The sequence below is a fragment of the Salvia splendens genome, chromosome 1 (genome assembly GCF_004379255.2).
Source record: "Salvia splendens isolate huo1 chromosome 1, SspV2, whole genome shotgun sequence".
Taxonomy (NCBI): domain Eukaryota; kingdom Viridiplantae; phylum Streptophyta; class Magnoliopsida; order Lamiales; family Lamiaceae; genus Salvia; species Salvia splendens.
The window spans coordinates 12,949,806-12,974,947 of NC_056032.1; the positions used below are offsets into that span (position 1 = coordinate 12,949,806).

General features: G+C 39.0%; 4 protein-coding genes across 7 annotated transcripts; 2 read left to right on the top strand and 2 right to left on the bottom strand.

Moving 5' to 3' along the window:
* The first annotated feature begins 1,208 nt into the window (after positions 1-1,208).
* On the top strand, positions 1,209-7,221 carry LOC121742882. Of its 3 annotated transcripts, XM_042136006.1 has the most exons (6): positions 1,209-1,353; positions 1,497-1,565; positions 2,759-2,879; positions 3,153-3,586; positions 4,333-4,642; positions 5,877-7,221. In XM_042136006.1, the coding sequence occupies exons 2-6, from the start codon at positions 1,531-1,533 to the stop codon at positions 6,984-6,986; spliced, it is 2,010 nt and encodes a 669-aa protein (XP_041991940.1). In that variant the 5' UTR covers positions 1,209-1,353; positions 1,497-1,530; the 3' UTR covers positions 6,987-7,221. The 3 variants fall into 3 exon arrangements, with proteins under 3 accessions (XP_041991940.1, XP_041991945.1, XP_041991954.1); XM_042136011.1 differs by lacking the exon at positions 1,209-1,353 and having other exon boundaries at positions 1,361-1,565; XM_042136020.1 differs by lacking the exons at positions 1,209-1,353; positions 1,497-1,565 and having other exon boundaries at positions 2,757-2,889.
* Positions 7,222-7,434: 213 nt separating this feature from the next.
* On the top strand, positions 7,435-9,263 carry LOC121742904 (UDP-glucosyltransferase 29-like). The gene has a single exon (XM_042136032.1). It carries the CDS (start codon positions 7,704-7,706, stop codon positions 9,135-9,137), a length of 1,434 nt encoding a protein of 477 aa, XP_041991966.1. The 5' UTR covers positions 7,435-7,703; the 3' UTR covers positions 9,138-9,263.
* A 455-nt stretch (positions 9,264-9,718) lies between these two features.
* On the bottom strand, positions 9,719-14,987 carry LOC121796093 (protein GLUTELIN PRECURSOR ACCUMULATION 3-like). 2 transcript variants are annotated; one of them, XM_042194831.1, is made up of 17 exons: positions 14,845-14,987; positions 14,616-14,713; positions 13,879-14,017; positions 13,757-13,785; positions 13,574-13,670; positions 13,441-13,496; positions 13,245-13,352; positions 12,849-12,905; positions 12,500-12,543; positions 12,236-12,331; positions 11,678-11,762; positions 11,172-11,324; positions 11,007-11,083; positions 10,556-10,717; positions 10,371-10,483; positions 10,148-10,241; positions 9,719-10,022 (listed from the first exon to the last, which is right to left on the bottom strand). In XM_042194831.1, exons 1-17 carry the CDS (start codon positions 14,910-14,912, stop codon positions 9,951-9,953), a joined length of 1,548 nt encoding a protein of 515 aa, XP_042050765.1. In that variant the 5' UTR covers positions 14,913-14,987; the 3' UTR covers positions 9,719-9,950. The 2 variants fall into 2 exon arrangements, with proteins under 2 accessions (XP_042050765.1, XP_042050770.1); XM_042194836.1 differs by lacking the exon at positions 12,500-12,543 and having other exon boundaries at positions 12,236-12,327.
* Positions 14,988-17,923: 2,936 nt separating this feature from the next.
* LOC121742912 (pleiotropic drug resistance protein 2-like) lies at positions 17,924-24,426 on the bottom strand. Its single transcript, XM_042136044.1, has 19 exons — positions 23,889-24,426; positions 23,695-23,815; positions 23,409-23,497; positions 23,235-23,319; positions 22,863-23,153; positions 22,684-22,774; positions 21,700-22,600; positions 21,456-21,616; positions 21,231-21,334; positions 20,987-21,152; positions 20,801-20,905; positions 20,594-20,730; positions 20,169-20,501; positions 19,805-20,095; positions 19,627-19,710; positions 19,393-19,526; positions 19,087-19,314; positions 18,594-19,020; positions 17,924-18,496 (listed from the first exon to the last, which is right to left on the bottom strand). The coding sequence occupies exons 1-19, from the start codon at positions 24,293-24,295 to the stop codon at positions 18,224-18,226; spliced, it is 4,428 nt and encodes a 1,475-aa protein (XP_041991978.1). The 5' UTR covers positions 24,296-24,426; the 3' UTR covers positions 17,924-18,223.
* Positions 24,427-25,142: the final 716 nt, after the last annotated feature.

A 25,142-nucleotide genomic window follows, 5' to 3' on the forward strand; every position in this document is an offset into this window, starting at 1 on the left:
ACTGAAATCTCAAAGCGAATTTATTATAGGCAAAATATATCAACCATTTATTGATAAAGACACGACATTTAAGTGAAAGAAAAAATACATGAAAAGCTGTCGAAAGAATTAAAAAATGGGTGCTTAATTTTATGCCAAAACGGCGTCGTATAATATAATACTATTTGGTAAAATTGGATGGTAATTTGGTAAACATAAGAGAAAAGATAATAAAAAAAATAGATTAGATTACAAGATGAAGTCTATGGAGTATGGACCATTGATTATGGTAATAACTTTATAATACTATTTCCGATTTTATTAATTAACACAGTTTTTTTACGTATGCAGTCTATGGAGTATGGATCATTATTAATAAATATTTATTGAACATTGTTTAATAAAACTTAGAAGAATTGATTACTTTAAATAAAACATAATACTCTAATTAACATTGGTTAATGAATTTGTAGTCTTTAAAATTGATTAGTTGAGTCTTCAAAATTGATTGGTTGGAGGTGGGTGATGGTTGCACTATTCAAAATTGATTGCACAAAACACCATTTCTTTTATTTTTATTTATTTATTTATTTAAATGCTAATTTGAAATTCAAATTGAAATCTCATTTCCTCCTATTTATATCACTTTGTAATTTGTTTGTAAACTATATCACATTGTAATTTGTTTATAAATTTTATCACATTGTAATTCGTATATGTAAATTGTAAATTTGATATCAATTTCACCTTATTCGTCTTAATTCAATTTAAACTATCATTTTCTTGTTCCAATTTATTTTATAATTTCAAACTACATGGCAAAAAAAATTAAGGAAAAAACGAACCGAAACCGCCGGTTTTCGAACCGAAACTGAAACCGTGAAACAACCTCACGGTTCGGTTTCGGTTCCATATTTCCCAAAATCGGAAACGGCGGTTCCGGACCGTGGGCAGGTCTACCCACAGCAAATGATCTCTGACAATGCCAGTGCACAAAAATATAATCTATTTTAATTTTACTTTTAATCTATTTCTGGGTCCAATCACAATGAAAAATCCAAAATATTAAAAGAAATGTGAAAATCCAAAATTATTTTCTTGAATCTTCATAAAAGTAATCATATCAACCCATATGCATATACTAGTATAGTGGTATTAAAACTAAATTTGAGTTTTTTTGTCTTGAATCAAATCTAAAACGTCGTCGCATAATAGCGCAGCATGCAATGCTGTGATTCATCCCACAGCAGAGGATCTCTGCCCCCCTTAATGATTCGTTATTGAGATCTGATAAACGTACTGCATTCCAGGAGAGGACCCTACTTTTACTTTATGCGAATTCAACTGACTTCAGTGGTCAGCGTGCGTCTTAAGGTAAAAGAATGCGAAATTGGCTTAAAAATTGGTTCTTTTCATCACAATTTTGATGGGTTTTTATCTTCTCTCAATGTGGTGATTAAATCTACTACCAATACCGTCTGCCCTCTTTATATTTTTTAGTATTTCTGTTTTTGTAGTTTTACTTCTTGTAGAGGCCGAGAGAGCTCGAAAATGTCAAGCTCTGCGAATGAAGATCGAGATCAGAGGTACTCCATATATTTACTTTTCATTTTATGATATTTTTAGCAAGTTATGCTACCGTTCTTTTTTTTTGGCGGCGGTGGTGGTGGGGTGGTGGGGGGGATTCTATTGTAAATTTCGGTGGTTAGCGCATTTTGTGATTTTCTGTATACCTCTTTATCATGTTCAATAAATTCAATGGCCAAATCCATGATGAACTAACTGAGTTTGAATTAAGTAATCAATGCTGTCCTGTGCTAGTTTTGAGACCCATGGTATCTTCATCATGATATGTCACAATGAAGTGGAATCAGAGACGAAACACTATTTATAGTACTCGACCCTCGTGTGAATAATGTGTCGAATTTATGGCTTGCATATGGAAATTAAAGTTACTTTTTTTGTGTGATTTACCTGTTTTAGTAGCTCAGGGATCAGGATATTGATGTTTCTGGATCACTCTGCTAAGAATATGAAACTGCATAAATGTTAAGTGGTCAAGAATAGTAAGTAGCAAACGGTTTCCGTTATTCTCCTCATCCTTCATTGTGGTGGTGTAATTATTTGGCCTTGCCACTTTCATATATTTACAGCAGTGTACTGCTGGAGGCAATTTCCAGCTTGTTCAGTATTTCGGTTTAGAAAGGGAAAACTGCTTAAAATTTTATACTATTTGGAGTGATTGGTTCCCTTGGATCTTATTGACTACTACTATAAATGGATTTTAGGATGTGAATGCACTTCTTACTTCTCTTCATTCCATTGTCCCAGTCCTACCATTTTAGATAATTGATTCTCTCTGAACCTGTAGAATGCGATTCAGTTGGCAGAACTTGAAGAGCAGCTAAAGTTTGCACTTCTCTTTACTAAAAGAACTAAGAAAATTTATTATTATGCATTAAAGATACATATGTATGCAGTCAGCAAAAAATTGTACGTATGTGTTGTGGGGGGTGGCCACACTGCCCCCAATCTACCTGTTACCATAACTCCACGTTTGCTTCCACCCCATGCCAATTGCGAGTTACCACCTTAAATTTGCGTTTAGTTTCTTCGTATTTTCATGAAAATCAGGCCGTGGGAAAACTGAAGACGATTGCTGGAATTCATTTAGTTATAATATTGGATGCACTTCCATTGTTTTGGATATCCCATGAAATTAGGTATAGTGGAAAAAGGAAAGAGAGTTTACTGATCCTTTCAACTGCTACTTTGTCAGGAAAACTGATAACATGGAAAAATCAGATTCAATGACAATCGAGTTTCTACGAGCAAGATTGCTATCTGAAAGATCTGTCTCAAAAGCATCAAGGGAAAGAGCCCGTGATTTGGCCAACAGGGTGAGTTGCAGTAAGTTTTTAGCTCTTTTTTACTTCATTGGCTGTCACATGGATTTTTTGGTCTGCATTTTCCACCCATTTTATGACTTTGAGGAATGAAAGCAATATAAAAATGCAATGAGTTCAATACCCTCAAAAAGGCTAGTGATTTGTTCCCGCGGATCTTGTTGACTACAACTAATAATGGATTTTAGGATGTGGATGCACCTCTTCATTCCATCGTCCTACCATTTTAGACAATTGGTTCTCTCTAAACTTGTAAATACGATGCAGGTGGCCGAACTTGAAGAGCAGCTAAAGTTTGTATCTCTTCAGAGAGAAAAGGCTGAAAAGGCAACATCAGATATTCTCATAATTCTGAAAAACCATGAAATAGGTGATGTATCTGAGGAATTTGATTCATCTTCCGAGCATGAGGGAAACTCACAGGACTTTGAGGCTCGTAATGGTTCGTTAAAGATGGAAGAAACTTCAACGAACTTGAAATTAAGAAATGATGAAAAGGAGGCATATTCCAGTTCCGAAATTGAATCTTGTCCATCAACTGGTAGAAACTTGTCCTGGAAAAGTACTAGAGATTCCCAGCATTCCCTTGAAAAGAAGAAATACATTGATCCCGTCAGGAGAAGAGCTAGTTTTCCATCCAATAGTTCGTCATCAAGAAGGATCGGTAAATCATGTCGTAGGATAAGGCGCAGAGACACTAGGTAGTATTTGCTTTCCATGATTTTTCAATATGCAGTTCCTTCCAACATTTGATACTTATTTTGCTTATGGAGTTAATATTAGAGTCATAGGTTTAATACACGAAGTGCTATTCGGTTGCTATGACTCATTATCATATGATTATCCAAATAAGATTAAGTTGTGAGATTCAATCTCATGAACCAAACATAATATTCAATCATGAGATATAATCTTTCAATCCGAACTGTTAGTTCTAACATCTTAGTGGGGGTAAGCATTGCATAGAATGTACTTTGAGAAAATCTTGAACATAATTGGTAAAATATGAAAAAAATGGACTCTTTAACAAACCTTTCAGTATAGTGATCGGGTCAATGAAAAATCCACTTTATCTGACAGTTAGTTTGATAAAATTGGCTATTTATGTTTTTGCTTTTGGTGTTTGAGGAGAAGTGTGTTGTTCTTAGGTGTTATGAAGTTTATACATGGAATGATGTATGCTTATTTTATTTTGGGAATATTTCAATTGTAATAATAGATGTTTTGGTAAAAGTAAAATGGACAATCAAAATAAAGCAATACCAAGTATAGCTGAGAATACACATTTTCTGCCCTTTCTTTTAATCTGCTGTTTCTTTTGGCTATCTGCACATCACTTTTATATCTCATCTTGCTACATGCTTTTATTAATTCTGGGATTTGCTTGAGCTGAAAATAAGGTTCCTCAGATTATCAATAATGATGTGATTCTATTTTGTGGTGCCAGATCAGTAGAAGGGTTACAGAATGACAGCATTGAGAAGACTGCATACTCCAAATGCTCTTCAAACTGCTCTGATGGCAAGGCCATTGCATCACCAGAGAGTTCTGGATATGCTAATGGGAAAGACCCATTGTCAGGGCGAAGTAATGGAAACCAAAAAAATAGTGGCCACTATTTTAATGTACTGGAAAAAGACGAAGACATGGAAAGTGCATTGTTGCATCAGGCACAGCTCATCTATCGACATGAAGAAGAGGAGAAGGCCCAAAGAGATTGGGAAGAGAAGTTCAGAGAGAATAACAGTGGCACGCAGGTATGCTTTATCAGTTTTTTGAGCACCTTATATGTCTACTTTGATCCATCAAAATATCATCTTTCATAATGGTTTTTTGGGGGACTACTTTCTCCTTTGCCATCTTCTTTTGGGTTGCATTTTGGATTGAATGGTTTGTGATACGCGCTGGAGAGTGTACAAGCGCGGAAGCAGGGAGGTAGTTTGGCCCAACCAAACGGCTGAGTAAAAGGAGTCAAAGCTAGAAAATCTCGGCAGTAGTTAGTTGTTATATCCTAATTTATTGTTGCATCTTTTTAGCATTATTTGTTATTGTAAGCCTATATATATTGAGGAACCGAGAGAGGAGAAATTATCTTTGGGGATCAATATTTTGGGCGAAGTATTCGCAGGCCTCCTCGGTGAGGATTGTTCTTTCAAATTCATTTCCTTTCCAGTTCATTAAATCAATAAAGCCGAGTTCTCCTTTCCTATATTTATTGGTTTACTCTGTGTTTTCAGCATATATTGAGTTCTCCTAAACTGATTACCTTGAGCACTCCTTGTGCTCGTATATTCCGGTGGCCTTAACTCTTAACAGTTTGATCCAAGGAGATAATTTAAGCAAAGCAATTCAAGTGTCTTCATTAAAGGGGGTGTTAAATCCTCTAGAATAATTCAGAAATAAGTCACAATGAGAGTCACCAATTCCATATGGCATTGTATAATTGATTCATCTGAAGATTCTGAACTACCTCCTGAAAGATGATCAGCATCAATTTGCATGCGCCTCTGATCGTTGTGGCTAATCTTGAGAAATGTGGTCGGGAATTTTGTTGGGGGAAATTGTGAATCCTAACGGGATCATGAGAAATTATCTGTCACTAGTTCGTTCCTTTGCTTTATCCATCAGCTAATGAGCGAGCACAATGTGGTTCCATCCTAAAACCAATTGATGATTGGAGGAGAGGCTCATAAGACCTATATAGTGGTTTCAGTTCTTTCTTTACGCCGATGTGGGATCGTTATGTTTTTATTTATAGTTTCAATTGCCTACAAACACCTTTTGGAACTTCTCCTATTGATAGAGTTTAGAATACCAATTCAATGCCATTATTAGAATGTTTTCTTCCCTATGTTGTTTATATGCTCTATAATTAGTTCTGAAACCATTTTTCCCCATCTGTAGTTGCGCTTGCAAGTCTTGCATTTCATTACAACTGTATTATATACTGTTCATGTTTTCTGACAATTCATTTTCTCCAATAACCACCAGGATTCATGTGATCCTGGTAACTATTCGGATATGACTGAAGAACTATACGAGGCAAAGTCACTTGAGCAGTCGGGTGCTGCTGGGAAATTGGATTCAGACAACCAAGAAGTAAAGGAACAGCCAGCGAATGCTCATGCCGGTGAACTCCCCCAGATTTCTAAAGTTTCACCACCTGCTGCAGACGACAACAAGGGAAGCTTGCGGGATCAGAAATACAGCACCAGCATAGCTGCCCCTGAATCTCTAGCATCCGAGTTTTCATTCCCCAAGTCAGAGAAAAGTCTCGAAGACTTCGCAGGAAGAGCAGCAGATGAAGCATCCAGACACAGACCCCAACAATATGTCCCCACAGTTAGTCAGATTGAACATGCGCTGCGAAACACATCTCCATCTTATGCAGGGAAAAGCACCCTGCTCTCTAGGAGCTCTTCATCCCTCGAGCTTGCAGTCGTGCCTCAAGAAACTTCTAGTAGTTTAGGATCTGTTCTGGAAGCACTCCAGCGTGCCAAGCTATCACTGAGTGAGAAGCTAAGTAGCTCACCTCAGGTAGCAGAAGGAAAGTCTGGCAATGTCGTTCAACCTCCCAACGTCTATACAAACACAATGGATGGCTTCCAAATTCCCTTCGGTACCTCAGGCCCCTTCAGATTGCCAACGGATTATGAGTTTGACGCAACTGCTAGTGTCAATCCCGGCATTGGCGTGCGACCAAGTTTAACCAACATTCCCTATGAGTATGCTGCTGATAGGTTCCTCACTGTACCATATGTAGAGCCAAGAAGTGCTGTACCAGGTGACCTATTCCACACTGCTTCCAGCAGAAGCTTAACTCCAGAAATGAGGTCTGCTGCAGCTCCTCCGCATAGGTTTCTCAGCCAGCCTTGGCTACAGGGAGGCGACCCCAGCCCCTCTACCTCAACTAACCATCTTAATCCTCTTGTTCCACCATCTCAAGAGTTGTATCCTTTTTCTCCGCATATCTCAGTTCCCAATATACCTTCGAACGAAGAAGAGATTTCAAGAACTTTGCTGAGCTCCGAGAGGGGGCTCCCTCCATTCATGCGCTTGTCTTCCTATGATGGACATGCCGGACCAAGCATGTACCGGTAGCCTTGAATTGCTCCTTTTGGCAGGTGTGGATTATTACATAAACTCTTTTTGCTTCTTTTCACCTTAATTATTTAGATACGTTAAGAAACAGTTTCTGGGAGTGAACATCTTTGTTTGTTGTAGTAAATAGGATTGTAGCACCATCAACTTTCATCAGCCTGTTTAGTTATGTAGGGAGCATAATTGATGCATATGTTGTATATGGCTAATTTGAGCAATGAAGAGAGTTTCTTCACTTGTATGATAGTACAATCTAGAAACATGCCCTTTTCTATTTTTAGTAGATATATTGAAGGAGGGCAAACAAATATATATTGTTTTGGACATAAATTGATGTAGTAATAATTATGTGATGCTAGTCCAGTGTAGAATTTCTAGTACGCTAAAGTCTGAACCCAAATTAAGGTAGATGACCATAAATAAATAGTGTAAATTTAATTTGTGAGGCGCATGCATGCATGCATGCATCAAATTTTTGCCCAAGAATTGTGTATATCCAAAATTCATAGTAGTACTAATCTGGGGGACCTCCTACTAAACTCCAAAAATCCAAATTCTTAGGCTCTATCCATTCTTAATTAGGTGTTTCTTCCACCTTTCTCCAACTCACATAGCTTATGCACCTGCCACGTGTCCAAAAAACAAGCCATTTTCTCCGGCCACACCACATAAATACACAAAATCCTCTTCCTCCTCCATTTACCAAAAAACAGTTAGATGGATACAAGTAGTAAAAGCATTAGAGTTCTTATGTTGCCATGGCTTGCTCATGGCCACATTTCACCTTTTTTACAGCTCGGCAAATCCTTAGCAAAACGAAACTTCGTCTCCTACATTTGTTCTTCACAAATAAATCTCGACCATATACGCAAACATCTCTCCCCAAAGGACTCCATCTCCATCAAGCTCGTCGACCTCCAAATAGCCGCCACCCCGGACCTCCCGCTGCACCACCACACCACCAACGGCCTCCCGCCCCACCTCATGGCGCCCCTCAAGAGGGCCCTCGACCAGGCCCGCCCCACCTTCTTCACCCTCCTCACCACCCTCAAGCCCGACCTCGTCCTCTACGACTTCCTCATGCCATGGGCACCCGAAGAGGCCGCCGCCGCCCTCAACATCCCCGCCGTTCTCTTCTTCCCTACCGGCGCCGCCTCTACCTCTCTCCTCGTGCACCACTGGCTCGGGGACGCCTCCAGTTATCCCTTCCCGGCGATATACTTTCGTGAGAACGAGCACGAGATCTTCAACCGCTTGGTGAACTCCGCCGGCAGCGACACCGACGACCATATTAGGGTTCAGGACTGCCTCCGGCGATCCTCGGAGATCGTCTTGATCAAAACATTTCGAGAGATGGAAGGGAAATACATTGATCTCTTGTCGGAATTGACGCAGAAGAAATTCGTGCCGGTTGGCCCTCTTGTTCAAGAGGTAGGAGAAAATGTCGACGAAGACATGATCGTGGAATGGCTCGATCGGAGAGATCAGCAGTCGACAGTGTTCGCCTCTTTTGGAAGCGAGTATTTCTTATCGGAGAGCGAGATGGAAGAGATAGCGCACGGGCTCGAGATGAGCGGTGTTGGCTTCGTGTGGGTGGTTAGGTTTCCGGCGGGAGAGAGTAAGACGGTGGGGGAGAAGCTGCCGGAGGGGTTTGTAGAGAGGGTGAGAGGGAGGGGGATGGTGGTGGAGGGGTGGGTGCCGCAGCGGCGGATACTGTCGCGGGAGAGCGTTGGGGGGTTCATGAGCCACTGCGGGTGGAGCTCGGTGATGGAGGGGGCGTATTGGGGGGTGCCGATAATCGCGGTGCCGATGCATTTGGACCAGCCGTTGAATGCTAGGGTGGTGGAGGAGGTGGGGATTGGGGAGGAGGTGGTGAGGAGTAGGGCGGGGAGGTTGGAGAGGGGGGAGGTGGCGAGGGTGGTGAGGAAGGTGGTGGTGGAGAAGAGTGGGGAGGGGGTGCGGCAGAGGGCGGAGGAGATGAGCAAGAAGATGAGGGAGAGAGGAGAGGCAGAGGTGGATGGGGTGGAGGAGGAGGTAGAGGGGTTGTGTAGGAGAAGAGAGAGATGTAATCTCGTCTCCGAGAATTCAATGGATAGGTTGGACTTTTTGGTTCAACAAAATAGAGAAAAAATGTTGAGTGAAAATACTTGAGGTTAGGCCTAGACTACGCCTTCATTTCTGTACTTGTTTCATCATCAATTACATTTTTAGCAACACTCGTTTCTTGTATGCTGTACAATATGATATTTTGTAAAGTTTATTACACCCTTCTTCTAACTTTAATTTTTATTTTTATTTTTATTTTTATTTTTATTTTTATTTTTACTTGTCTCATTTTATTTTTACAATTACTACAATTTTTTATGATGAATTTAATATTTCACAAACTCATTTATCCACATTTTATATAATATTATATAAAAAATATTCCCTTTCGCATGGGCCAATTTTTTCATTCCATCCAATAAATATACGAGTATTTTTCTTTTGAGCATTTTCTCTCTTACTTTACCAATTGTGCATTAATTCTCGCGCCATCTCCAAATGTTCATATTTTTAAGAGAGGACGAGAGGGACTATTGTAATTTTGGTCTTCAAAACTACAACTTAAAAGCATCATATGCTTGAGCATTGCATATTTTGTATGGACATTTTCTTCGATCAAATCCCCTCAAATCTTCAATGTCGGAGTATATCAAACAATTCATTCTAAACTTGGTGCATCACAATCAGAAGACAAGCGTTCAATCCAAAATTACCAAAGTTTCAACAGATTTGATACAATTCACAACAGATGTAATCGAGAACAGCAAACATGATAACGGAATGGAGCCAAACAGGCATCGGAAGCTTTGTAGTATAGATTTATAGGTAATCTTTCAGGCAAATCTTCTCTAGGAAAAAAAAAGATGTAACTGAATTTGCAAATAGTTACTGATTATACCTAAGAAAGCTGTCAGTCTGTCAACTTATATTTGTAGATGAGAGAAGCTCTTTGTACTCTGCTAATAAATTGGGGATGTCGTTCAAGCGCAGCTGAAATTAGAAAAACAACAGGATGTTACAGAAATGCTTTAAAGTTCATATGCAGGTAAACATGAACAAATGCATCAACTCTTGCTAACATGAAAGAAAGAATGATGTATAATTAAATATTGTACCTGAGAAGCAGTTTTGATGTGGTAGAAGCGAAATGATGCACCTTTTCCAGCGAAACCAAGTAGCACAAGCTCAAGATTAGATCCATCCTTCTCTCTGCCAGAGAAAGGAACATGAATAACATTTAGTCATTTAATACAAAAAATTGATTCAGTACGAAATTCATTCCAAAAACACAGTTCAAACAGTGAACAAAATAATAAAGGCAAAAGAGACAAATCTCACATATGATGGCGGGTAATTAAGCGTTGGTAATCATGGAGTAATGGGGTAATCTCCTTCAATGTTATGGATTCAGGACCAGATCGCATCCAGTGGTCTCGGAGTGCCTGCACAGCCTTTTACCAAGATAGAGTCAGGAAGCACTCTAGAATGCTAATGTCTGCTAAGACAAATGCAATGTTAGAAACCTGCATGTTACTGACAGCCTCTTTACCGCCAACTCTTAATGCCTGTTGGATAAGTTCTTTGTCTTCCATTTCATCGACAATGTGCATAGAATTAGAAAGTAAACCTGAAATTTCTAATCGTTTCTGCAACTCTGTTATTGCATCTCCTTCTCTTCGGCTTTCCTGCGAAAAACTTGGTTATATTAGTTCTCCTACACAGTCATGAATATACTCAATAGGTTCTACCGCTATACAGTTGGGTAAGCGTTCTGTAGAATATCCTGAACGTTAATGCAGCATATGTGGCTCATTTTAAAATATTTGTACTGCCTCTCACGTTATTGATGCATTTAGCTAGAATGTATGTCAACTCGAACACGATAATCAACTTGGAATTCTTCAAAGAAGACATGCATGCTCACACAGCTCATCACAGTAAAAAGAGGGAGGAAAATCATCTTCATATTCACACCTTTTCTTCCATGGTTGTATCTCTTTCTGGAACAACATCAGAAGAAGATACTCCAGGCCTCTTTGCAATAGGATCATCTGTAATGAGGAAAATCAATATAACACTATCAAAAGCTAATGATGTTAAATTACGGAGAACTTTCCATAAATGGAAATGGAGTAATACCTTCAGGTACAAGCCACCAGAGATCACCATAAGTTGATTTTCCATCAAAGCCACCGAACAAAAGGTACCGAGAACCAACACAGTTCATCGAATGATATGCTCGAGCAGCTGGGGGTTCGTTGCTAGTAGACAAGTGTTTCCATTGCACAGACACTAAATAACATGAAAGTAGTATATTGTCAAAACTCAAACTCGTGGGAAAATGCAAAACATTCATGGAAGATCAATCGTGTGCTGACAATGAATAAAACAACTGATTTGTGGAATCCCCCCCCCCCCCAATTTTCAGTATCGTGTTTTTGCATGACTTATAGAAGCGGGCAACTTCATTAACATGAGACAGAGACAAATGATTACATTACTGAGAGAAAATAGTGAGGCGAGGCTAACGGCATTACAAAATCAAAGTAAACAGTCACAATATGATCAATGCAGGAAATTGGAAACACGGCCAAAAATATGATATTGCAATAACATTTGAAGTGAAATGGTGAATATAAACTCACCCCTGTCTAGAACAACACAGTCATTGTAATAAATATCATAACGGCTCAACCAACCACCGGTTCCATGCCCTCCAAATAACATAAGCTGCAACATGGAAACATTGTCCATAATTAGCATAATATATGACAACAATGACAATAACAGTCAAACTAACCAAATCATATTTGACTCAGAATGTTAGCACATGCCATCTTCATAGAATCACATATAACAGTTAGTATTCTCCAACCATATTTGGTTCAAATGATGAGTGAAGCTAAAAATAAATGAAATCTAGGAAAAACCATGATATAGGCATGTAGGTTATAAAGATTTTAAAACATTAATGTGCTTGCTCAAATAGCCTTATTATAAGGAGTGCAGGTCAGGAAAGCTTTTAAATACTCCTACTAGAACTTGTTTCGGCAAGTTGAAGCAGGGATTTGCTATAATGTAACCGATTGATCTAAGAGTTGAAGGCTTTATGGAATTCAGTTCCATTTCTTATAGTTAGTCTAATGAGCACACAAGCTACAGAGAATGCAGAGTGTTTATAAAAGATGGGATTAGATGATTACATAAGGCCCTCCAGAAGCCATGGTGTGTCCACAACGGGGTGAAGGAGCTTGTCCTGGAAGCTTTAATTGGGTCCATCCAGGTGGTTCATTCTCTTCCTTCCACAAAAAATATCCAACCATCAGGAAACCGATCAAGCGTACAAGAATAAGCATAATTAGCCAATGAGTTTGGATATGAAACCATAATTATAGTACGTATTTATGTATGTACCAGAGCTGAAAAGCTAAAAGCTGAGTGATGATGCGATTAAGAATAATACTCACCTCGTTCCACAAAATAGTGAACACTTTGCCATTTTGGGTGTCCCCTAAAAGAGTAAACACTTCTTAACTTTCAATTTTTGGACACAATTCTTTTACCATTCAGCCTCATTTCGAACACTTATTTACAAAAAACCACGCACGGCCCACCATTATCTACACTAACATAAAAAATGGAGTAATAAATTGGGATACTTTCTCCACTCACAAACACACTACCTAACTTTTATTAAAACTTGTACCACATTTGGGGGTGCACTATTTTGTGAGACGGAGGGAGTACGAGGAAACAATGCCACACTTGAACTCTTCTATCATTTTTATTCCTTCTACAACATAAAAGATGAGGTACCTTCTTTAATGAGTCCTTTTAAAGCCCATAGATCACCCATGATTGGACCCCCACCACCTGAAAAGATGAAAAAATACAAAGAAAAACATATATTGGTATCCATGCTTATTAATGTTGCTTTTGCAAACTAGTTGATCAATAGGAAATTAGTTACTAAATTAGAACATTCAAGCTTGAACTGATGGAGAAAACAGAAGGGGTAGCACAAATATGTCCAATTCAATTACAGCAGTATCTACATTAAAATGGAAGACTGAACTAGCACAACAAGCAGTATTTGATAGAAGAGACACCAGTATCTTATTTTTGGAGGGAATTCTCCTATAAAGTGGAGTAGTATTTTACTACAAAATTGGGAAGGAGCAAGTAGCCAAGTAGTAAGACAATCGAAATTACCTCTGCCACCATAGATGAGTAACCGCTTCTCAATCATTATAACAGAATGGCCACATCTCGGTGGAGGTAATGTTCCTGAAATGGACAACTCCATCCACTCAAGTGAAACTGTGCAAGAAGAAACAGCGTATTAGCGTGCAATCATTCTAAATAGCTAAAAACAACTAAATTTTCATCACAATAACATAAAAATTACTTGTGTCTAGGACATAGACATCTGAGAGCCACTTTTTGCCATCCCAGCCGCCAAACCTGCATAATAATAATATAGTCCGAATAACAAGGGTAGGAATCCAAATATACAGCTACAAGAAAGAATCACCCCTTACATTACAATTTTACTGTTTCCAACAGCCGAAGCAGCTGCAAAATCCCTAGATGAAGGCAAGTCGCCAAATGTGGTAAGTTCTGACCACTGCCAAATATCTGTGACCACAAGAATCAATTAGAATCTTCATGTCGCGTTCCCAATGTCAGCTCGTGGTCCAAAGTGGTAGTGAAAAAAAGCTTACCAGTATCCAGAACCCAGAAATCACCTAACCTGTAAATCAAATTTACAAATGAGTAAAACCAATTTTAACAAGCTTCGTAATTGTGCTACAGGGATGCTTTGTAACTGTAATCTACTAGATACCTCTTCGCACCAGACCTCCCACCAAATATGAACATGTGACAATCTATTGAAATAGCAATATGAAAAGCACGTGGACTTGGGCCCACATTCCCATCAGAACCACTGCCCGTGCACTCTGGTTGAAACCACAAATCGTTGTCTGTAACAGCGCAAATACATATCTTAAGACAAGATAATGTCTGTTGTAAACCACACAAGATTTTGGATATAATTGCATTATTAAAAGATGCATGCTTCGCTTGAATGCTTTCGAAATATTGACTTTGAGATAATCCAATCCTATTGAAGGATAACGAAGAATAAGATGCTCCTAGTACATCAAGAAACATGTTTGTGTTCTTCTGTCCTGGATGTTAATTTGAGCTATATGTGCTCAACAATTCAATATAAAAGGCTCATCTATGTATATGTGTTAGTGTTAGAATCCTATGTCGAATGCAGAAATTGTCTTCTCCATTTGAATTATCAGCACCAGTCTTTGTTCAACATACTCAATATTACAAAACCCGTACTGTCTGAAATTGTAATCACCCTCAATCTATAACAGCATAAAAAGCTTCTCAACTTTTAAATTCCACTAGAAATTGTTCTAATTAACCACCACGATCACCTATATCTGATCATATAGCGAAAAAAACAAGTAATCACAGTTGGCACTTGCGAAACTTGATGTATGTATCGAGCAAATAGTTGGGAGTAGAGAAAATTGGAGGAAAAGAAGATGTAGATTAAAATACCAATGTCATAAACAGTGACGTCATTTAAGAATTTCTTGTCTACTAGGCCACCGAAAAATATGATCTTCGAATTCCCGATGTTCACAGCTGTGTGGCCACTGCAATTCCAAGAGATGGCACAAATAAGTAGTAGGATTAATTAAATAGAACAAGATTCAATCTTCATTTGATCAGGTAAAATCTGGTTTTCGTAGAGACAGAAGTGAGAGAGAGAGAGATGTGTATTTACCTTCGAGGTTGGGGAAGTGGCCCAGTAAAATCAGAATCAGAAGCTCGAACCCAGAAATGAGTCTTCATCTAACTCTCTCTTTCTTTGTATCTCCGTAGGCGTAACTGGAAATGCCTCCAAGATGGTTTCGGATATGGGTTTATGACTTATGACCCGTTTCTTGTGGACCTAACGGTCACCGTCATCTGATTCCGACGTTATAAACGTAGAGAAAATTTTCTGATTTCAATTATAATTATAAGTAAAAAATTACTCTCCATTCGTTCGACGGTAGCAAAGGCGTTTAAGAAAAAAATATAAGTATAAATGAGAAAAAATGTGTTGACTTTTATTAAAAATGAAATCTATCAAAATGGTACAATGATTCTACTACTATGGAATGAATGGAGTAGAACATTTAATTATAAAAAAATTTGAAAAAAATGTTATAATTTATAGTACATAGAGTTTGATAATCAAATGCAAACTCTAAATAGTATACAAACTCCAAACTATATTGTCAACATATACAAAATAACAACAAACAAAAAATATTAATATAGTGTCAACTGTTGGAATCTTGATTTTAAGATGTCCGGTCAATAAAGTTTGACCAATAATAAATCTGACGAGACATTTAATTTTGGAGAATTAAATGATATAGCGTCGATCTACGTTCTGGGTAGATGATCGTAGTATATTCACTTTCTCAAATCCGATTCCCGGTGAGTGAGAAATAGTGGATAAGAGTTGGTCACATTGTAGCTTTTGATAAAGCTATGGGTTGAAAGTGTAGGGAGTAATTAACTAGTGTTAATTATCCCACATAGGAGATGAGACACATCTTTAAATGTGTATTTATTAAGTGACTAAATTGCACTTAGTAATTATCGTGGACTAAGATGGGTGAAAGAGCCCACACATGCGCACACGCGCGCCGAGCCGCGCCCTTGCCCTTGGTCTTGACAATTGGTCTTTGGGTGATCTTTGGGCTTGTCCCTGGATCCAAACTTAATGTTTTGAACCACCTCAGTTTTAGGCAGCAGCCTGATCAACTTGACATGCTGCGCCTTGATCAACAGCCTGATCAACTCGGCCTGCTGCGCCTTGAGCGATGGCTTGATCAGTGTCTTGATCAAGTCGCTTCACGAAGTCCACATGTGACGATTGAACTAGGGCATGTACATCGTCTAGATTCAACGTCAACCACTCAAGCTTTCAAACTCGTAACGGCCGGCGGTTACAGCCCCACCATAATGAGCTATGATGACAGCCATCAAGGCTGAGTTGACCCCCGTAGTGGACCAAGCCTATAAATAGGCTAGTCATTCCTTGCATTAGATATATAGAACAATTAGAACACAAGCATCATACTCTTTGCATTGTCTTTCTTCCCGAAGCTCTGCCCTCTCCTCTTCTAGTTCGCCGGAGCTCTGTTGATTGCGTTGCTGCTTCACCAGAGACGTAGCCGTTTTATCTTTGGGGACGACACGCCAAACCGAGAGCACTACCGGGGCGTATCCCGTCTTGCGGAAAGAGGCCTCCTCGACTCGGCTAAGTTTTATTTCCAGTTTACAGTTTCGATTTCATTGTAATTTTCAGTTTTTAGTTCTTCCTTCTTGGGTTGTATTACGCCAGGTATTGTTTATCTCTTGTAATTTCAGTTTTTCCCCAACATCAACTGTTGATGCTGTGTTGACAATGTATTGACCTTAAAATCTTAAAATTTTATAATGCGTTAACATTGTGTCGAGGAGTTTGGAATTCGTATAAATTTCATTTTTTTTTCAATATTTATATAAGTTTATTGATGGTATATAAAAAATCATTACGTCTCCCCTCATTATCTCTCTTATTTTCTTTCAGTACTTTTTCAGCCTCAATAATTTTATTAATTCTTTTTAATAAAATTTGTAATTAATTTATTTAGAAGTTGGGTTAGTTGAAGTATATAGAGAAAATGGTGCGTTAAAATGCTTACTTTTCTTAAATTGTTAACTTGCTAACTCATCAACGTAGTGTATTAAAAAAGTCAACACGAGCACAATAAATGTCAACACATATTTATGTTGACATTTTAATAAACTGTGTTGACATTTAAATATCAATGTCAACATAATGAATTAAAACATCAACTTAAGTTTATGTTGACATTTCAGTATCATCGTGTTGACATTTTTATTACATAGCATTGATGAGGTAACAAGTTAACAACTTAAGAAAAGTTAACAACGGATCACACCCCTATAGGGAGTGATCAATTGCTAACTCGTCATTTAATTGCTAACTACAATTAATTTAATACCATAGGATTTTAGAAAACTTGTGGTCTATAATTTGTCATGTGGAATTTTCATTTTTATTAATTAAATCGAAAAAGATAAAAAAAAACTACCAAATTAGGGTTTTGGATGAAAATGTCAATATAGTGTTTTGAGAATATCAACACAATGATTTGAGAATGTCAACACAATGCTTATATTGACATTCTACATGTATTATATTGACATATTTTATATATCATGTTGACATTTGTTGTTATACAAAAAAATTGAAAATTTTCAAAAAAAAAATTCAAATTTTGACATCGGAACATATGCAAGTGAGATCTAGTTAGAATCCTTATGAAATTATCTAAAATTTGATATATGTTGTGCGAAAAAATAATTTAAATCAAGAAAGTTATATGCGTTTTAAAGTTATGAGATATTTTTCAAAAGTTAGTTAAAACTAATTGATTGTAAATTGACTTTAATACCCTTATTGACGTTTTTTGTTGATCGTATTGACATTCCGGGGCTAATGATCTAGGCCCTTAATTTGAATATCTAATGATTATTATTTAGTAATAGTTAACCATTAAGTATTGAGTTAGCAATATAACATAAATTACTTTTATTTATGTTTCTTGTTTTCTCCGTCATTAATAAATTACTTACATACATAAATTATTTTGTTTATTAAATGACAGCTATATTTCTTGTTTTCTCCGCCATTAATAAATTACTTACATACATAAATTATTTTGTTTATTAAATGACAGCTATCGATTGTCCGAGATCTTAATCGTTGCCATATCTAACTAACTACACCACCCTAATGAAGATCCATGAAGATAGCATTATTTATTTATATGCCTTTGGTAATAAGGCAACGATATCCATACACGAATTTGCTCGTATAAGATATACTATTCCAATAATAATTCAAGAATATGGGCATTGGGCAATACTACAAGTCTACAACCCAGCAACCATGATAAAAATGAGGTAAAAAAACAATACAAAGAACAGTAGCAATTTACATAAAAAAAGTGTAAGAGAAATCTGGCAAACAAACTGTGGAAAATGTGTATTTTCACACTTGTAGATGCTTGTGTGCAGCAAATCAGTGATTCCCTTCACCTTCTTTGGAAGTTGAAGAACTTAATGCCGTAGGCGAAAACGAGACAGAAGATGACCGCCCATGCAACATGTGCAGCAGCAACTGCACCTAGGAAGTCATACCTGAATCCTAGGTATTCTTCTAGATACAATTTCAATGGAACCAGCTCATCAACCCCGGGCACCACCATGCCATCGCTCTTGTCCCCCACCTGAGACGTGATCAGCCCGTATATTGTCCATGCCACCGGAGATGCCCAGTAATACCATCTCCACCATATGGGAATTTGCTAAAAGATAGATAGATACATAGAAAGATAGATATCAGCAAAAACTCATGTGTTTTTATGTTGTAATACTATATATATATATATGTATGATGCTCACCGTTCTTGGGATGAGGAAGCCGGAGAAGAGATTCCAGAAGCTGAGGAAGAAGGACATAACAATGGCAGCAATCATGTAGTTGGGGGTGAGGGCAACAAGCATCATCCCGTACGAGGTGAAGTAGATGAAGCACATGAACACAAAGAAATAGAACCAGAAGAACTTGTCCACGCGCCAATGGAATCCAATCATCGAGTAGAGGATCAGGCTGTACACCAGCGTCTGGATGCACACATAGATTGTCTCGATTGCCACCTGCGCAAATGCATAAGGCAATGCCGAGTACATCCCTGCAGCCTTCTCCCTGTAGAACACCGTCCTCTCCACTGCCACCACAGACTGGACAGCAGACGTATTTGTGCCACCCAGAAACATGACTGCAGAGTACATGGCCCCCAGCAGGTTCATCAGGTCTTGCTGCTTCGACCTATCCACCAAACTCCTATCAAAACACACGTGACATGACAAACATATCTATCTTATCAACACTCACATTTGATTCCCTTTGTTCCAGAATATGACACCGAATATGACACCGATGATTGCTGTCATGAAGAATCTGATGGCATTATACTGAGGGTTCCTCCAATAAGACAGGTGCTGTTTCCAGAAGCAAGCTCTGCACTGGCTAAAGAAAGACTGCGCGTATTTGGTTGGGAAATGCAGGTCTTGTGATCCCGGGGCTGGAGTGCTGAGTTCTTTGATGAGCTCTTCATTCCTCCTGTGAAGATGGAGACACAAGATTGCGTTACAAAAAAGGGATTAAACGAGCAAGAAACCAACATTCTTATAGTATTACCGGTAGAGTTCAGATTTCGCGTAGATATCAGCAAAGTCAACGTTGAGTTGAGCTTCCATGACAGGAGTGCTAACATCCAACATCCAAGTAGCTGGATTATAGCCGTCTTTGATCTCAGGCACCCCAGGCACAGACTATAGTAGAATAAACAATAGCATGCTTAGTTCATATATACGAAGTATGTTTTTTGATGTTGATGATTTGCAATCTCGCATTTGGAGCAGAAATACTTACTTGAAAGTATTCCACCAACAAGCGAGAGTGATGCCCAAGAGGCCCTCCATAAATCACCTGCCCGCCTCTCTTCATCAACAACAGCTACGCGACGACACAGGTAGGTTGAGAAACTCTAGAAAAAGTCGGAAAGGGAAAAGAAGAAAAATACTTTTATGGTGTTTTGCTTAGTTTTTACCTCATCAAAGGCTTCAAAGATGTCTATGCTCGGCTGATGGATGGTGCAGACCACAGTCCGTCCAGTATCCACCGTGTTCCGCACAGTCCGCATCACAATAGCAGCAGCTCGTGCATCGAGGCCCGATGTAGGCTCATCCATGAAGATTATAGATGGATTGGCAACCAGCTCCACTGCTATCGTCAGTCTCTTTCTCTGCTCAGTCGACAGACCGTCCACTCCAGGAAGGCCAACCAAGGCATTCCTCAGAGAATTCAGTTCTATCAAATCCATCACTTCCTCAACAAACATCTACCACAAAACAAAACAAATCAAGGAAAGGCTCATTCAAAGCCACACAAAGGGATTGATTGACTTTGCAAACCTTGCGCGTTTCCTCATCTACGTCTGGAGAGAGACGGAGCCAGGCAGAGTACACTACAGATTCATAGACTGTAACATGTGGAGAATGGATGTCGGTCTGCTCACAGTAGCCGCTGACACGTGCAAAAGTTGATTGATTTTTTGGAAAGCCGGAGATACTGATTGCTCCTTCAATGTATCCACCTGTTTTCCTTCCAGCCAACACATCCATCAACGTGGTCTTGCCCGCCCCACTGACACCAACTAATGCAGTGAGCAAGCCTGGCCTGAAAGCCCCACTAACGTCTCTCAGCAGTTGCAGACGCGTTTCTTCAATCCCGACCTTCTTCATTCCCTAGATAAACACACAATAGTTGTAATTAGGAGCCTTGATCAACTAGTGATACATCTTGAATTTTTGGATCATATCAAAAGAAAGGGGCTTACAGCAGGCATATCAACGTAGTAGTTCACGTGATCGAATGCTAGTGACAACGGGGTGAAAGGGAGCACCATTCCTTTTCTGGATCCATCCACAACAGAGCTATTACCTTCAGATAGATTTCTTGCAGTCATCTCTTTCCCTGCAGTAATGTTTCTCATAATTAAAAGGGAGAAAACTCCAAACTAGGGAGTTTTGTTGGGAAATCAGACCTTCAACAACGGGAGCTGCAGAAGTTGAGCTTCCATCAGAGGCAAGACCCTTCTTCTTCTTATTGGCATTCACATCTGGGATAAGAGATTTCGAATCTCCAAAGGCTGCAAACAGTTTTGAGCCGATTCATCACAACATGCCAAGATATTGTTGAGTAAAAAAAACACAACAGAAGACATGCTTACGGTTAAGGTATGTCAGCGCCACAATGAAACAGATGTTGAAGAGAATAGAGAAGGCGAAAAGAGCGATGACACAAACCCAGAACATGTAATCCTCAACAAACATGCCCCTCATCTTAAGAAGAACTTTGCCAACTGTTGGTTCATTAAACCTCGGATCCGTATTTGGCTGAGACGAAACAAGATAGCAAGATATCAATACAAGTGGAATTCAAGTTGTAGAATTCAAATAATACAGAGAACTTACAGTGCTCCATCTTTTATCCAGGAACTCGTTGATTGCTACAGCATTCTGACCGTACATCATAGGAGAAACGTAATAGCCCCAGATCATCCACGGCTCAATGTCGTCTGAGAAGTAGGATACAAATTAAAATGTCAAATCTATAATAGCATATATGATGCAAAGACATTTGGAGAATATAGTTTGGATAATTTTAACAAATAGAAAAACTTAAACATAAACTCTAACCTTTTGCAATGATGAAACCACCAAGAACAAATACCAGTAGCAAAGTGAAGGTGCCCAAAGTGTTTGCCACAACCTGTGTTCTTCCAAGTGCAGCGATGAATCTGAACAGCGATAAGGCCATCTGATGCAGAGCGAGAAATGCCAGAAACTGGCGGAAGAACCTGAAATGTATCATGTAAAAACTTAATTCCTTATTGTGTGTGTGTGAGAGAGAGAGAGAGAGAGAGTCACAAGGAAAACACACCTATCAGCTCCAGGAGCAAATCCAATAGTGTAATAGGTGAGAATAATCCATATCAATGATTCCATAACAGAAAGGGGTATTCTAAGAAGCCATATTGGCAAAGAAAAAGCCCAAGCAGGGTAGAACAGAGCATCCCTTTGTTTGAAGAACACAGGAAGTCGTAGAACTGTAAGAGCAAGCTCAGCTGTGCCATTAAACATGACATTGATGAGACTGAAAAACAGTGCTCCATAAAACTTTCCACCATCAGCTAGCTGGCCAGACTTCATCTCCGTTCTAAAGAATACTGTGAAGGTAATTATTGACATCACGGTTATCTGAAACGTCTTAAACGCATACAAGAAAACATTCCGTTTTATGAGAAGCCACTCTCTTGACAAGCTGGCCTTGAAGAGTTCCATATTGGATATGCCGTATTTCTCAGTGACCAATGCAGCAGGATGGGCCTTAGTTTTATCATAAGGGACTGCAAGCTCGTCAAAAATCTTCTGCCCTATGTGGAAAGTGCTGAAGCGTTCCACAAATTCACCCACAGACACATATTGGTAAGGTTCGTCTTTCTTGCACCAGTATTGCTCTTGATCTTTTGCTGAAGTGACTTCCTGTAGAAAGTCAGCCACCCCCTTTCTGTCCGGGCACTTGAATCCAACGCTCTCAAAGAACTCGAGGATATTCTCACGAGGGCCTTGATAGATAACCTGCCCTTCTGAAAGAAGAATAATGTCATCAAAGAGATCAAATGTCTCTGGTGCAGGCTGGAGGAGTGATATTATCATCGTCACATCCATGACATGAACCATCTGTCTCATGTACTTGATAATTTGAAACGTCGTTGAGCTGTCAAGACCCGTTGAGATCTCGTCCATGTAGAAAACTTTAGCTGGTCCGACCAAAAATTCACCTACATCAACCAAAACAACACTACTCAACGCAGTTGCAGATGGAAATCTACAGCTCAGACCTAGGTGAAAACTGATGTTTTACCAGTTGTGAGCCGCTTCTTCTGCCCACCGGATATCCCCCTTCTCATCTCATCTCCCACCAATATATCAGCACATATATCTAATCCAAGAATCTGCAATCATGAAAATATCTGCAATCATGAAAATATTCCTTAAACTTAATGCTTTTTTGGCCTAGTTAAAACATAACAAGAAGCAAACCTTGATAACATAGTCTGTTACTAGACTGGATTCTTGGCCAGCAACTGCAGTGGCTTTCATGAACGCATCTATCTCAGGGTCGGGCTTGATTCCCGCATGCTTTTCTCGCCTGGACAACTCTACAAGGAGGTCGTATCTGGTGCCAACTCCCAAGCAACGCCCAGAGAAGTCCAATGTCTCCCTGACAGTCATCTCCCCGTGGTGAAGATCATGCTGGCTGATATATGAGCAAGTCCTCTGAGGAACGAACTCTGACAGCTCGTGACCACAGTAAGTGATTCTTCCACTCACCTATCATTGAAAGGCAAAGAGATCGGTGACTTTGGAGACGAAGAAAATGGCAATGCAATAACTAGAGGAGCGATCGCATACCCTGAGATCTTTCTCTAGCTTCCCTGCAAGAGCCTTGAGCAATATGGTCTTCCCAGCGCCCGGAGGTCCGAGAAGTAGTGTCATTCTAATACAATGCAACAAGAAACATGTACAGCATCTTGATTTAATCAATTAATGTCTCTTTCTGACATCTATGAGTTTTAGTAAACCAACCTTGAAGGTTTCACAATTCCGCTAACATCATGCAGTATTTTGATAGACTTTTTCTTTGAAGGAAAAATCTTGATTTTTTCTAAAATTCCCTGCGGATAACAAAATCTCTGAGAATAAGAAACAGATTTATCTGCACTATAGTGCAGCAGCAAAGAGCATTTTCTTCTAGCAGCAGAAGCTGAAGCTCTTAGATTAAAAAACTTCAAAATTCAAATCAAATTATGCACTATATCTGTCTATATATAAAGGCAGATACTAGAAAACAGTAAAAATGAAATCCAATTACCTCCACCGTATTGAGTGCAGCGTTCCACAGAGTTGGAAGCGCCCTTGATCCGACATACGCGTCTCCATCAACAGACAAATGCTCATAACGAACTTCTACTTTTGGAACCTCAATTCCAACCCTACAGAAACAAGAATCAAAGTTTCATATCTGAGTGAAAGATGAGAGAGAGAGAGAAAGAAGTGTTGCCTCACCGATCAGTCCTCTCTCTCACCCTCATTAGAAATCTCTCATTATCATCATCAACCGTTTTAAGTATACTGTCCATGAGGTGCTTCTTTTCTTGAATTCCCATATTGGCAAAATCAACCTCTTCTCTCACAATCTTTCCATCTTCCATAACTTGCTTCAAAATCCCCTTCCTCGTCCGATCATACGTCGGCAGCCTCTCAATGGCTGCCCACATAAGTTCATCTTGATCATCATACTCTCTCCCACTTCTATGGAAAACATCCTGCCCTGGTGCAGTGAAAACCTCCCTCACACTAGCCGAAGCCCAGCTCCTCGTGCTCACCGAGGCAAAGCTGATCCGCCTGCTGGTGGATCCACGGCTCAGGGACCTCGCCGCCGCCTTCTCCTCAGCACCATGCGGCGACGCCATCTTCCTCTTACTAAATCTCACCCCTTCTTTTTACTCAATTTAATCTGATTGAAACACTCATCAAAATTTGAATGGACACTCTATCTCCATATGCAATTTACATATGGTACAGATCATCATGAATACGTTAAAAAAAACTTACAGATTGAAAGAGAGAGCTGCCGAGCTTATAACAAGTTGTCTATTTTCACTTTAGTTTTACACTTATTTTTTTGGTGCCAGTGTTGGTCCCAGTGTGTACACTGATGAGTGAGGATAGAAAAATTGTTTTAACGGCGGCAGTTTTCTTTTCTTTTCTTTTCTTTTCTTTTCTTTTCTTTTTTCTTTTTTGCAGGCTTAAATGAACCATTCCAATAGACTCTACATGCTACAAATTCCTCTCCTCGGACCCCTACGCTTCCTCACTCTGTAATCATCGATAATTATGATATGAAATCATAGTTAAAGAAGCTTCCACCAGTTAATTTGTTTCAACTGATATTGACTACGAATCCAGAGATTTAACTTATAAACTCGTGGTTTCTAATACTCCATATTATTAAATACTACTACTACTACTATTGTTAAAAGATCAAGACTGCGGATTGAATTAGAACTGAATTTGGTTTCCAATGCTATTTCGCAATTTTAATCAACCGATGGTTTTCTTAGACTTTTGTGAGGGATGGAATTAAAGAATTAGAAAGAGTAATAATCAAGCAATATGAATTGTCAAAGGTTAGTAAAGTGTTGTAATCCCTGAAATTTTGATTCAATCCTAACCAATCCTGAAATTTTGATTCAAGCATATGTTAATAATGCTTTTATTATTTAATGTAGAAGAAAACAATTTAAGAGATCCCATTTT

Excerpts from the sequence above, each read along its gene's own strand:
- LOC121742904 (XM_042136032.1), top strand. The coding sequence starts at position 7,704 with ATGGATACAAGTAGTAAAAGCATTAGAGTTCTTATGTTGCCATGGCTT.
- LOC121796093 (XM_042194831.1), bottom strand. The coding sequence starts at position 14,912 with ATGAAGACTCATTTCTGGGTTCGAGCTTCTGATTCTGATTTTACTGGG. Across the intron at positions 13,786-13,878 it reads GGGAGGTCTGGTGCGAAGAG|GTTAGGTGATTTCTGGGTTC; the intron begins GTATCTAGTAGA and ends TTTGATTTACAG. Across the intron at positions 10,718-11,006 it reads ATACAACCATGGAAGAAAAG|GAAAGCCGAAGAGAAGGAGA; the intron begins GTGTGAATATGA and ends AGTTTTTCGCAG.
- LOC121742882 (XM_042136006.1), top strand. The coding sequence starts at position 1,531 with ATGTCAAGCTCTGCGAATGAAGATCGAGATCAGAG. Across the intron at positions 2,880-3,152 it reads CCCGTGATTTGGCCAACAGG|GTGGCCGAACTTGAAGAGCA; the intron begins GTGAGTTGCAGT and ends AATACGATGCAG. Across the intron at positions 4,643-5,876 it reads AGAATAACAGTGGCACGCAG|GATTCATGTGATCCTGGTAA; the intron begins GTATGCTTTATC and ends AATAACCACCAG.
- LOC121742912 (XM_042136044.1), bottom strand. The coding sequence starts at position 24,295 with ATGGCGTCGCCGCATGGTGCTGAGGAGAAGGCGGCGGCGAGGTCCCTG. Across the intron at positions 23,320-23,408 it reads GGAATTGTGAAACCTTCAAG|AATGACACTACTTCTCGGAC; the intron begins GTTGGTTTACTA and ends GCATTGTATTAG. Across the intron at positions 21,617-21,699 it reads TTTGCTCCTGGAGCTGATAG|GTTCTTCCGCCAGTTTCTGG; the intron begins GTGTGTTTTCCT and ends GATACATTTCAG.